Source organism: Urocitellus parryii, unplaced genomic scaffold, assembly GCF_045843805.1.
Source record: "Urocitellus parryii isolate mUroPar1 unplaced genomic scaffold, mUroPar1.hap1 Scaffold_40, whole genome shotgun sequence".
NCBI classification, from domain to species: domain Eukaryota; kingdom Metazoa; phylum Chordata; class Mammalia; order Rodentia; family Sciuridae; genus Urocitellus; species Urocitellus parryii.
Genome location: NW_027553586.1, coordinates 7,585,956 through 7,599,417, shown reverse-complemented (window position 1 = coordinate 7,599,417; position 13,462 = coordinate 7,585,956). Strand labels below are relative to the sequence as shown.

The 13,462-nt window shown below is 43.0% G+C and overlaps 1 protein-coding gene, 1 long non-coding RNA gene and 1 pseudogene across 2 annotated transcripts in view; 2 read left to right on the top strand and 1 right to left on the bottom strand.

Annotated features, from left to right (window-relative positions):
• Positions 1–2,152, bottom strand: part of LOC144252334 (endothelin-converting enzyme 1-like) — a 35,101-nt pseudogene extending 32,949 nt beyond the window's left edge.
• Positions 2,153–4,330: 2,178 nt separating this feature from the next.
• On the top strand, positions 4,331–8,116 carry LOC144252288 (uncharacterized). Its single transcript, XR_013342957.1, has 3 exons — positions 4,331–4,392; positions 7,405–7,511; positions 8,018–8,116. It is a non-coding gene; the product is annotated as an uncharacterized LOC144252288 (long non-coding RNA).
• A 3,901-nt stretch (positions 8,117–12,017) lies between these two features.
• The window catches only part of LOC144252333 (chromodomain-helicase-DNA-binding protein 1-like), a 113,015-nt gene continuing 111,570 nt past the window's right edge, over positions 12,018–13,462 (top strand). Inside the window, 1 exon segment of the mRNA XM_077794729.1 lies at positions 12,018–12,052. Within this exon segment, the coding sequence (XP_077650855.1) occupies positions 12,018–12,052 (35 nt within the window).

Here is a 13,462-nt window from a genome sequence, read left to right as displayed (position 1 = left end):
CATATGTTACATAAGCAAAGTCAAAACACACCAGGAGAAACTGCCACTTATTTACAAAACTAAACTGAACGTTGACTAGGAGCCAACTGGGAAATGCAGACATATGGTACTAGGACTCAGGGACAGGGAAAGGACTAGGAGAAGCCATTCCCTCACCAGGCAGGAGAGCTGCTTGTCCCAATTGGGGGGGGGGGGGGGTTGGTGGCTGAACAACCCTAAACCAAAACAATAAATAAATAAACAGAAACAACCTGAGAGGCTGGTTTGCCAAAGGCGTGAGCAAGGTCCGGACCCTGCCTCAAGGCTGTCTGATGAGCTCTTGCAAGGGACCAATCTGGCAGGTCCCCAGAGGCTCATGGCCTGCCCACAGAAGCCACCCAGGCCACAGGGGGGACTGCTTCCTGAACAGGACCACCACCCACGTTCATGGTCTTTCAACCCTTGCTCTAGCATCAGATGCGGATGGGATATCCCTGAGGAAACTGAGGCTCTGAGAGAGCGACCAGATCAAGGTCATCCAGCCGCACAGGAGAGCTGAGAGCCAACGCTGGCCTGTCCTGGCCCAGCAGCCCCAAGGCCGTGTTTTCCTGCTGTCCGTCTCCTCTTTGGTGGCCAGAGCAGGGGCTGAAGTGGCCTGATTGGCAGGATTGGTTCTTTCATCACACAGGGAGGCAGTGAGGCTGGGTAGCTTTGGAGACTGGTAGATCTGGGTTCAAATCTGATGCAGAGACCTCCTGTACCAGCCTGGGTTGGGGGCGCAGCTCGGCAGTATGCATCTGCCACCGAAGGCTGAAGTTAACCCAGTGGGCAATCTACCTACTCCCATAGCGTCCTTGAAATGCCCTTGGTGGCAGCAACATTTGGAGGCTTTCGCTTGGCCTACAGCCAACAGGGAACAGCTCAGGGGGCTTCAGAGTCTCCCCCAATTTACAACTAGAGTCAACAGAATTGAGCTGACTCCTGAGAGCAGAGTAGCCACCCAGGGCTCCAGCCAAGAACTCCAGGACTGACCTGTGGTGGACTCCCAGCTGCTCGCCATAGACGTCCTCAGCGGGCGCCCCCTGGCGGCTGCGCGGCGCTCCTACAGCCCTGAGCGGCGCTCCCACGGTCCTCCGCTGCTCACAGGAAAGGCTGTGCACGCACGGCGCGTGGGGCGGAGCCTCTTGCAGCCAGATGGAGGGCCGAGTGCCGGGCTTCCAGGCGAAGGGCTGACCGGAGGCGGTGAGGACGCGGGTGCAGGAGCAGGACTTACGGCAGTGCGGCCTGACAGGTAAGTGGGCTGCAGGAGAAGGGCCGCCCAGACGCGCCACCTGGTGCATACCAGCTTTTTGCAGCCGAGTCTCGCGAAAGGAGGTTTTCCCGCGGGTGCCGGTGCTTCCCCTCCGCCGGTAGGGGGTGGGTGGAGCTCGGCGCGAGGCACTTCCGGGTACCCGGGCGGTGGGCGAGGAAACGTGCCCGGTGGGGCGCGAATCCCGGGTCCAGGCGCTCCGGCTGTGCGGGTGATGCTGGTCGGACTCGGAAGACGCACCGCCCCTTTGACTCTCCTGAGGGAGCCTGCGCCGGGCCGCAGGTGGCTGGCCGCTGGGTGGTTCTCCCCGCGGCGTTCGGGCCACTCACGCTCGCGCCGTCTTGCGCGGTCAGTCGGGGTCCCGTCCTGCCCCGGGGAGCCACTGCAGCGACCCTCGCCGGCCTCCCAGCTCCTCACGGGAGCCCGGAACCGTCGTGGCGCCTGTGGGAGGCGGAGTCGCCGTCAGTGGTCTCACGGAAGCGCTGGTGGAGCGCGGGGGGGGGGGGGGGCGCGCGGGGCGGGGGAGCGGCGCGCGGGGGCGGGGGGGGGGCGGGCCCGAGGTTCCCGCCTGGAGAGCAGCGCTTCTCAGTGGAGAGCGCTCGGCCCGCCTCTGACTGTGGGGTCCCACCCAAGGTTCAGTGGCTCTGGGGAAACGAGGCGCCCTGCGGCTTCCCTCAGAGGGTGGTGGGCGGGTGGAGAGGGGCCTGTGCGCGGCTGGTCCGCCGCAGTGACCCGGAGAGACTGCAGGGGACTGCGCAGGTGGCGGGTCGCCGCGGAAGCCTTGGGAAGAGCAGTCGGGGTGTAAACTACCAGGCAGTGCAGGGAAGAGGGGGAACACCAGACCCAAGGGTAGCGACTGGTCATCCTGTTTGTTAAAGTAAGTGGATATTTTGGGAAACTGTTTGTGAGCTAAGATTTTTCTTTTCCTCATTCCAGCAGTCGTGTGTGTTCTTTGTAAAACATTTGGGGAAATAGCCTATGCCTTTGGTGGGTTCCTGGATTCCTGGTCCTGGAGGTAGATACCACCTTCATGAGCCAGTTCTATGATCGTTATCCAGCAGTTGTACCAGGAAGCTAAACCGGGGGCTGCTTTTCCAGCCCTTCCAACAAAAAATTTTATGGTGACCTAATTCACAATATTAAATCCTTTTATGTCTAACTTCTTTTTGGATATTTTGTTTTTTACTTTTGCAGTCATCTTCTAAGTATTAAATATTGTTATATTTGTATAGTCTCATATCATTTTAATTAAACATGTTATTATATACTAATTATAGATTCACATGCAGTTTAAAAAAAAGAGTTCCCATAGAACCTTCCTCAGTTTCCCCAGTGATAATATCTTGCAAAACTTCTGTAGAATATCATAGCTCAGACATTGACTGGAGTTTTAGAACAGAGGTCTGACTCTGGAGAGCCAACAGATCATTTAGAACAAGAGGAAGCTTCAAACTGCAAGGCATCCTGATCTCACAAGAGGGGAAGGTTAATCATGGCAAGGTCTTCTGGGCGGGGGTACCTGGACTGCCTCATTATAGTCACCTCCTCCTAATCATATCTGGTAAAGGGTCCATTTTCTAAAGGGTAACTCAGTATCGTCTCCCCACCTCCAGGCCCTCAACCTTAGTCAGGGCTGTAGAGTCCTTTTTGCCAAATAAGGTAACATTCACTGATTCTGAGGTCTGTGCATGAACTCTTTGAGGGTCACTCTTTATCCACCACTTCAACCTTTTACTTTTTAAAATATATATATCTTTATTTTTACTTATTATTTTATGAGGATCGAACCCAGGACCTCATATGTGTGACGCAAGTGCTCTTTCCACTGAGCTACATCCCCATCCCATCAACCTTTTACTTTTGACTATTTTATAGATATAAATATATATAACATAAATATTTATAGTGTCTTGCCATCCTTGTTCAGTTTTAAACACCTTTTATGTAGCAGCGTCTCCATTCTTAACCCTGCTTCTCTGTTGGCGTACAGTGTAGTCCTGTTTTCATTTTGTCCTTTAGCAGGGGCAGTCCACAGCCCAGTTGTACTAGGTTGTGGGGAAGCCAAATAAGGTGCTGGAGACAGCATGGGAGACATGGTTTATCCCGGAAAACTTCTAACAGATCAATGATGGCTCCAGGAAGAGTTCCGTGGCAACAGACTGAACAGATAGCATCTGGGTCCCTGAAGGTACTTCTCCAAGCAGTACCTCTCTTGCTCCTGGTGTTTTGCCTGGTGGCTCTGGCCAAACAAGTGATGTGTATCCTTTCCACAGAGCCCTCAGTTCTCTGCCCAGCCCCATTCAGGAAGGAGGCTTACATGTTAGACTGAGGAAGCAGTGACATCAGCATTAGTTTGTGTGTATGACCAGCATACATGCAAGAAAGTAGCTTTTTACAGATAACACTAACTTGCCCTAGTTCCCAGTGTGCATAGAGAAAGCCAGTGTCCTTCAAGATGATATGTATCTGGACTTTCCAGCCTAGGCTTGATTTCATTGGTCCCTTAATTTTGCTAGGTTTTTGTAAACAGAAAGGGAGCATTCAGGATCATGATGTTTTACTGTCCCCCTTTTCTTTAAGGGACAATATAGCACGAATGGCAGATTTAGATGAGTGCCATTAAGCAAGCATATGAATAGTCCATGTGTTGTTTGTCACATCACTTCCAGGAATACTTATTTCCAGAAAAGGACAGTGGCTTGAGACTGGGTATTATAGAACAAATCCCAGGCTGAGTTTCTCATCAATCAAGAAGATTATGTAACAGTGACTGGTTATTTCAGGGCTTTGAATGGTAACCCAAGTCTGCCCAAAAAGAAATTTGGAAATCAGCTAATGTTTGTATACATAGAATGTCCCAATAAAAGATAGAGCCAATAAAGTTTGACATTAAGGGAGTGAAGCCATGTTCTTCATTCAAAGCCTTAGAGCTTAGCCCACATATGTGCTGAAATGTCTACTCTCTGGTTTTGCTCTATTTTTTATTTCTAGGAATTCATTTACGCCCTTATCAACTGAAGGGAGTCAACTGGCTAGCCCATGGATTCCACTGTCAAAATGGCTGCATCCTGGGAGATGAGATGGGCCTTGGTAAGACCTGCCAGGTATGTTACTGTGAAGAAGCACTGTTTATCTACACCGAAACACCTCCTCATATATATGTTTTTTTGGTACCCCAGATTGAACTCAGGTGCACTTAAAAACTTAATCATACATCCAGCCCTTAAGACAGTGTCTCACTTAGTTGCTTAGTGCCTCGCTAAATTGCTAAGGTTGGCTTTGAACTCATGATCCTCCTGCCTTAGCCCCCGGAGCCAATGGGATTATAGGCATGTGCCACCACACCTGGCTTAATACCATCTTTAAGTGCTGTTATATATGTGTGTGTGTGAGGGTGTGTGTGTGTGTGTGTATATATATATATATATATATATATATATATATATATATATTAGAATACGAAATGCTTAACTTTTAAGAGATCACAACCTTGGGATTGATTTTTCTAGTTGTAGGGGCAGTTATTAATTATGTCATTACCTTTATATGAGCATTGACATGTGTCTGTGAGAAAAGTTACTTGAGTTACAAGTGCAGTTAATGGGCCCAGGTTTAGGGCTTTTCTCTGTGTGAAGCATGTATACTTGCCCAAGGACCAAATTGACTGTGCTCCTTAGTAACACTATATGAAGTTAACTGTATTGCTTCTAATATTACTCTCTCTTTCTCAATGGGGGTGGGTTGGGGTCGGGCTGCTGTCCATTTTTCTACAGTGATAGAGAAATATGGAGGAAGTACCCTATGTTTGCCAAAATAAAACTTAGACTCTCTGACCTTAAAAGGGGAGAATAAGATGTGGCCCCCTCGGGCATTGATCTAGTGATTAATGGTGGAGTGATGAAATTGATGCTTCTGCCAGAATAATAAGCAATACTGCCCTGGGTTGACACATGGCCTTGGATTAATGGAAAATTCAGTCACAACACCTCTTGGGTTAATCACATAAGGATTACTTATCTGAAGGATACAAAAGATATCCTGGTATAATCACGATATATGTCAGAGGCAGCTTGATCAGAAATCAGGAAGATAAAAACTTTTCAATCCCAGGAAAGTTTCACCAGTGGTCACTGGAGAGAATGAGCAAGGGCCTCATCATCCTTTTAGAAGTTCAACTGTCCCCTCCAACGCGCACTATATATATAAACTTTAAGCTGGAGCAGCGGTGCACATAGGCTAGTCTGATCATATGTTGAAGCCTTCTTTACTTAGGCCAGATGTACCTCATCAATCTTGGCATTATTTAGAAACACTGCAACCACTTATATAAGGTCCCCTGAGGTTCATCACTTCTCTCTGTTGGGCAAACAAATCTGTTCCTGGTATATTCCTGAACGAGAAATATGAAACTAAAATCAGTTTCTTGGAGGTATCCTCCCTATAATCTCCTTTGTCTCAGTCATTGAAATTGTCCTACTGACTTCACAGAGAGCCAGCAAATTCTACTTGTCCTTTGCCTTTCCACCTCTACTTTAAATTCTCTAAAAATATACCAACTCCAAGTCTGTTTTGGTAAAAGAATGTTTAGAAATTTTGCATCTACATTTTGAAGGATATTGTTTTGTGATATTCCTTTTTTATACTAATTTTGTCTGGTTTTAGTATTTGGGTAAAGCTGGCCTCATAGAATATATTGAAAAGTGTTCCTCTTCACTTTTCAGCAAGAGTTTATGTAAAATTGTTCTCATTTCCATTTTAGATGTTTGATAGAATTCACTAGTGACTCTAAATTTATTTGGTAGACACTTCTGATTTGTGGTAATAAAAGACAAACTTTCTCTAAATTGCTTCCTCAGGGAGCACTCAACAGAATGGTTTTAATCCAGTTAAGCCACTTATTAGAGAGATGCTCTGGGCACAATTTGGGCTGGGATAGTTAAATGAGAAAATTATTTCCTTTATAAGATTAATATGATTGTGTCAAAAAAAATGAACTGCCACTCTGTCATCACAGCACTCTAACCACAGCCATAAGCAGCAAGGTATGTTTTACATCATTGAAGTTACAGTGCACGCCTAGCCTATATGGTTTCTATTCATTAATGTAACATTGGCACTGTAGTTTTGCATTTTATTATATTCACAATCATTCAACTGGCATCGAGAATTTATAATTTGCTTAAACAGCCTATTGATGAGGAATCATGAGTTCCCCCTTTTTGGGGTTACTTAAATTAATTTTGATGTGAACACCTTTGAGCCTATAGTTTTCTCAGGGTTTTGAATTTGATCCTTAGGGCATATTTTTTCCTCAGAAATAGCACAGTATTTGGGGATGCAAGCTCTTCACGTGTTTTTGTTTGTTGAGAGCAACTTTAGAGACATAAGTGTACTCAAACATGTCCTGAAGTATGCACATTTGGCTTTGCAAAGTTTCATTTCATACTCCTACTTCTTGTGAGAATGATTTATTGTCTGTTTTCTGCATTTGAATGTGTGTTATAGATATATGCATGTACAACTATGGCATATGGATCTCGCTATACAGTATGATTATAATTCATCCATTATGAAAGACCAAAGGTTGTATCTGTTTTGTTCACATAGAACTTGAGCTTAGAACTTGAGCCAGTAGAAGGCACCCTCTAAATGGTTATAGAAGGAGGGAGAAAGTTGGGGAGGAAGGAAAGCACTCTCATCAGAGCAGCCGAGCCAAGGGCCAAGGCTGTGATGTGCGGGTACTGTTTGCTGTCAGGTCTTAGCACTTCTGGCTTAATAGTTTCAAAGTTCTCCTGCTGTTTTCCAACAAGTGTATTGGTTTCATTGATTTTTGTTCTTTCCTGATGTTTTTCCCTTTGGTTCAGTTACATAAATATTGAGCCTCATTGCTCGTTAACTCTTGAAGTAATTGAACACCATCAATTTCCTTAGCAAAGTCACTGAGCTTACCTGATGTCATTCTAAGAACGTACTAGTTTCCTAATATGTGGAAGATTGTATGGAATTTCTTTATAAAGCAAGTCATGTATAAAAGATTGTGTTCTCTGCCTATGGTTGTGGGAACTTTTTGGTTGTGTCTCCTGGAAAGGTGATCAAAACTGCCTGCTTTGTTTCAGACGATTGCTCTCCTCATTTACTTGACGGGAAGGTTAAATGATGAAGGACCATTTCTGATTCTCAGTCCTCTGTCTGTTTTGGACAACTGGAAAGAAGAAATGGAAAGGTACAGAGTAGATGTAGCTGAACTTGTATTGTTTATGTTAAGATATTTTTCTAGATGATCGATAAAAGATCATGAAGCAAAATCTTGTCATATTCAATGATTTTATTCCAGAAAGGTTGAACTGAAACAGTGTAGGCAAGACACAAGATCTGATAGGGGAGGATCCATTGGGTGTTACTGTTACCCTTCTACAATTTAAAGGCTAGTACTTATTCTCAGTAAATTTTGCTGATGTAAAGGAGAAACTGTCCTTCTCATAGTAACATAGGAAGTAACCAAAGTGAGAAACATCATTGCATTTTTAGTTAGCACGAGACCCTCTTAGACCTGATCCTTCTCCCTGCTTAACACAGACCTTACCCTGGGGTTTAACCATTATTCTAGGTACAGTTCTGTGACCAGCACCTAATGAATAGCATCTTCACACTGCAGTCCGTCCATGACATGCACACACCATCTCATGGCTGTGGCCATTTGGGTTCATCTGCTTCTTTTCTTGGATTTAGATTTGCTCCAGGTCTTTCTTGTGTAACATATGCAGGGGACAAGGAGGAAAGAGCCCATCTTCAGCAAGACCTAAAACAGAAGTCATGTTTTCATGTGCTGCTGACTATGAGGTATTCATTCGTTTCTCCTAACCTGGGTCCTTAGAAGTTGTAGAACCCACTGAATTATATTGACTTTTTTTTTTGAGAGCACACATTTTTCTGGGAGGACATCCACCTTCATCACATTGTCAAAGAGGGACTGTGACCAAACGAAGTGCAGGATCACTGTGCTTCAAGGTAACTACACATATTTCCCTCTCTACTGGTGGATTAAGGGGAAAGCTTCCCAGAAAGTGGCACTTTAGCTGCCTCTTTGTTGATGAACAGGAGGAGGCAGGCAGCAGGGCAGAGGGTTTCATGTACAGAGGCATCATGTCTGATAACCGGGGGATAGGAATGCAGGATGCCTAGTTTCAGTCTTGTTTTAAATCCTTATCTAAGTAAGTCCTTCCCCCAGCTCTTCTTGGCTACTTAATATCCAACTTGTCTTGTTTTGAAGTCTCTACTTAACCATAACTTCTATCTGTTTGTGTGATAGTGCTACTTAGAAATTGTGCTTAGTTTTTAACTTAGTAAACAAGTTAAAGGCTTAGATCCTGTGGTTTAAGAGAGTTAACAAGAAATAAGAAACTAGATTATTAATAATCAGAATTTATCAATACCAGTCTTTATTTTTTAATTCTAACTTTTTTATTTTGGTACCAAGGAATGAACCTAAGGGTGCTTAACCACTGAGCCAATCCTCAGTCCTTTTTAGTTTTGAAGACAGAGTCTCAGTAAGTTGCTAAGGCTGGCTTTGAGCCTGCCACCTTCCTGCCTGAGTCTACAGAAGCTGCTGGGATTCAGGTGTGGGCCACCATGCACAGCAATACCAGTCTTTTTAATGTGTCTTCCTTAATTTTTCAGATTTGCTTGAAAGATGCACTGTTTCTAAAATCATGAGTATACTGTACCCTGTCAGAAACTGTGCTGAATGTGTGGAAGTCTTGTATTGTCTTACATTTTTTTGATACTTGGCCTCTTTCCTGATATGTCTGGTCTGTCTTCTTTGGGTCCTGTTGATGTATAGGCAGGCATGGTGGGAATTCTGTGATCTAACCTCTACTCATTAGCTATGTGTTATTGGGTTGGTTTCTTAATTTCCATCAACTTCAGTGTCCTCATCTGTAAACTGGGGGTAGTTACCTTTTTTACTTTGGATGACTGTTGTGACAACTGAGATTAAATCTACATGGTTGATGTTTAGCAGATTGCTAGAGATTTTTATTACTAGCAGATTTTTATTGTTTTTTGGTTTTATTTTGGTACTGGGGATTGAACCCAGGAGTACTCTACAACTGAGCAACATCTCCAGTCCTTTTTATTTATTATTTTTTGAGTTGCCAAGGAAGGCCTTGAATTTGTAATCCTCATGCGTCAGCTCCCAGAGTCTCCAGGATTACAGGTGGGCCACTGCATCCAGCCTGGACACTGGATTCTTTACACTGTAACTTGCACAGACACCTGTCAGGACTGCTGCTTGAGATTTCACTGTAGTATAGGAGCCTTTTCCTGGCAATTACCAAGCAGCAGTCAGTGCTGTAGAACTGACTATTTGGAAAAGAAGTTTGAAGTATACTTGTAATTTGTCCATTTAACTATGTCTTGGTACTGGGGATTGAACTCAGGGGCATTTACCACTGAGCTGCATGCCCAGCCCTTTTCATTGTTTATTTTGAGATAGTCTCACTAAGTCATTGGGATGGGACTCAAATTTGCAATCCTCCAGCTTCCCAAGTAGTTGTCATTGTAGGTGTGCCCCATCATACCCTGTGTGCATCTTTCATACTCAGAAGGTTTTGTTCTCAAAGGGCCTTATCAATATTTTAAATATTTTTTCCTCATCCAGATTGTTGTGAATGAGTTTCTGTTTTACTCTTACTTTGATGACTGGGCCCAAGATTTTATGATTCCATCCAGTATTTTGTTTTACTTAATTTACATTTAAATGAACATATGATGTGTTCCCTCTTTTTCTTTTTACTTTATTTCATTTTATGTCGTGTCACGTTATTTCATGTCATTTCATTTTATGGTTCTGGGCATTGAGCTGAGAGCCTCCCAACTGCTCTTCCACTCAGTCCTTCCCCCAGCTCTTCTTGGCTACTTAATATCCAACTTGTCTTGTTTTGAAGTCTCTCCATGGAAAGGGAGTTACTGGTAATAACCAGGAAAGTAAATTATAGAGCTGCCCTATGGTCTGTACAATAGAGGGGTGAGGAGTACAAAGATATCCATGAAACATGGTACTATCTGGCAGGTCTCAGAAGGTAATAAGATTGGGACATAAATGTTCTTGGGTACTTTAGGTAAATTGTCCCATTTTGGTTTCATGAAAATCCTAGTAGGCAGGGATTATTATTCATTTTACAAATGAGGAAATTAAGAGATTAAGAATCCAAGTAAGGCAGAGCAGACATTCAAACCCAGCACTTGGTGCTTTGGGCCTCTTTTTTTTAATGTTTATTTTTTTAGTTGTAGTTGGACACAATACCTTTATTTTATTTATTTAGTTTTATGTAGTGCTGAAGATCAAACCCAGGGCCTCGCACATGCTAGGCAAGTGCTCTACTGATGAGCCACAGCCCCAGGCCCTGGACCATGTTTTTAAGAGAGTATCTCTAAGTATGTAGAAGCATTGAAATGTCACCTTATTCAGCATAAACACATTTTTATATTTCAGTCTGTTCTGAATGCATTTCTGGGTGGATTTAAGAGCCTTAGTAATAAAGGGACATTTATAATATTGACTCATAGCAAGAATCCCAACAACATAGTTGTTTCTTTTAGTATGTTTGTTAATGTTATATTTCTCCATTGCTATATTTTACATTCTGAAAATAGGCAATGTGATAAAATCTGCACTCAAGAGGTTTATGAAGGCCATTTAAAGTTGTATGTTATCACCATGAAATATTGCAATCTTTTGGACAACAGACAGTAGGCTTGTAAAATCTTGGATTGAGAAGATCAGGAGTTCCCTTGTTGGACTCTCCATTCTTGTGTTGGAATTCCCTCTACTTTTGTTTCCGGGAAACAATCTTTAATTTCCTTTGATGAGTGATTCAATCCACTTTCACTCATTGAACCAAAATCCACTTCACTTAGCCTTTTGCGTTAAATAAGCATTTTTAGATGTTTGTGTATATACATATCTGTGTCTAGTCCTTCCAAAGGCATCAGACCTAGTCTGTTTTGAGTAGAACTATACTATGGACGCTCACCACCTATGTCATAACCACCGTCCAACCTCATGGGGACCCTGTCTCCTTATAATCCTAAATATATCCCCTGCTTATTCTGCCCAGTGCTCTCCTTGGACTTCCTGCCCTCTCTTTGGATCCCCAGTTCAGTCTTCTCCTACTCCACTCTCATTAGCTGAGTGTCTGTCTCTGGCTCTCTTCCTCATTTTCTCTGTAGCCTGAGGAGGAAGGCTTCCTTTGTTTTTGTTGTTGTTTTTCTGCAAATATTTATTGAATCATGGTCCAGATGAGGCCATAGGGATAGAGAAGATTAAGACATTGACCTTGACTTTCAGGGGTGTGTAGTCTTATAGCAGATGCAGACAAACAGAAACAAAGGCAAAAGGGTGGCATGTGCTCACCAGTAGGTAGAGTGCCAGTGTATTTATTAAACTGCCCACCGCCTATACTGTGAGCCTCTGTGATCAGATTTCCCACATTTAATTCCTTCCCTCCAAAATTCCTCTTACAGTGCTTGTGGGACACAAGAACTGTGTAAACATATTTATTAAATGGTTTAAATAAGAGGGAAAAAGGAGAGATGCTTAAAAAAGAGTTGAGTAAAAGTGAGGAAGAAGATGATATTATTAACAGCTAGTACTTATTGAGATTTACTGCTATAGTTTGGATCCTCTATATCTCCCAAAGGCTCATATGTTAAAATCTTGGTCCCCAGCATGAAACTGGTGAGAGTGTGTGGAACCTTTGAAAGGTGAGCCCTCATGGGATGTCTTCTGGTCATTCATTGAGGGTGTGTCCTTGGAATGGGTAGCAGGGATCCAGCCTCATCCTCTTCTTTGCTCTCTCTGTCCCAGCCTTGAGATAGCTGGCTTGCTCTGCCATGCCCTTCTGCCATGGTGTGCTTAACAGCAAGGGGGCCAGCTGATGGAGGACTGACCCTCCAAAATTGTGAGCCAGAGTAAAACTTTTCTCTTTATAAACTCATTATCTCAGCTACTTGTCACAGTAGCAGAAAGCTGACCAACACATTCATTATGGGTTAAATATCTTTCTTTGTATTATTTTTTTTATTTATGTATGACAGCAGAATGCATTGCAATTCATATCACATATATAGAGCACGTTTTTTTCATATCTCTGGTTGTATACACAGTATATTCACATCATTCATGTCTTCATACATGTACTTAGGATAATAATGTCCATCACATTCTATCATCACTTCTAACCCCATGCTTCCTCCCTTCCCCTCCCACCCCTCTGTCCTATCTAGAGTTTGTCTGTTCCTCCAATGCTTTCCTTCCCTACCCCACTAAGAATCAGCCTCCTTATATCAAAGAAAACATTCAGCATTTGGATTTTTGGGATTGGCTAACTTCACTTAGCATTATTCTCCAACTCCATCCATTTACCTGCAAATGCCATGATTTTTTTCTCTTTTATTGCTGAGTAATATTTCATTGTGTATGTTTGCCACAGTTTTTAATCCATTTATCTACTGAAGGGCATCTAGGTTGGCTCCACATTTTAGCTTTTGTGAATTGTGCTGCTATAAACATTGATGTGGCTGTGTTCCTGTAGTATGCTGTTTTTAAGTCCTTTGAGTATAGACCAAGGCGTGGGATAGCTGGGTCAGATGGTAGTTCCATTCCCAGCTTTCCAAAGAATCTCCATACTGCTTTCCATATTGGCTACAACAATTGCAGTCCCACCAGCAGTGTATTTTCTCCCACATCCTCACCAACACTTATTGTTGTTTGTATCCATAATAGCTGCTATTCTGATTGGAGTGAGATGAAATCTTAAGAGTACTTTTGATTTTTATGTCTCTAATTGCTAGCATTGATGAACATTTTTTTCATATATTTGTTGACTGATTGTATATTATCTTCTGAGAAGTGTCTGTTCAGATCCTTGGCCCATTTATTGATTGGGTTGGTTATTTATTTATTTATTTATTTATTTATTTATTTATTTATTTATTTTAGTGTTTAGCTTTTTGAGTTCTTTATATACCATAAAGATGAGTGCTGTGTCTGATATGTGAGGGGTAAAGATTTGCTCCCAAGATGTACACTCTCACAAATTGTTTCTTTTGCTGAGAAGAAACTTCTTAGTTTGAATCTATCCCATTTATTGATTCTTGATTTTAATTGTGGCA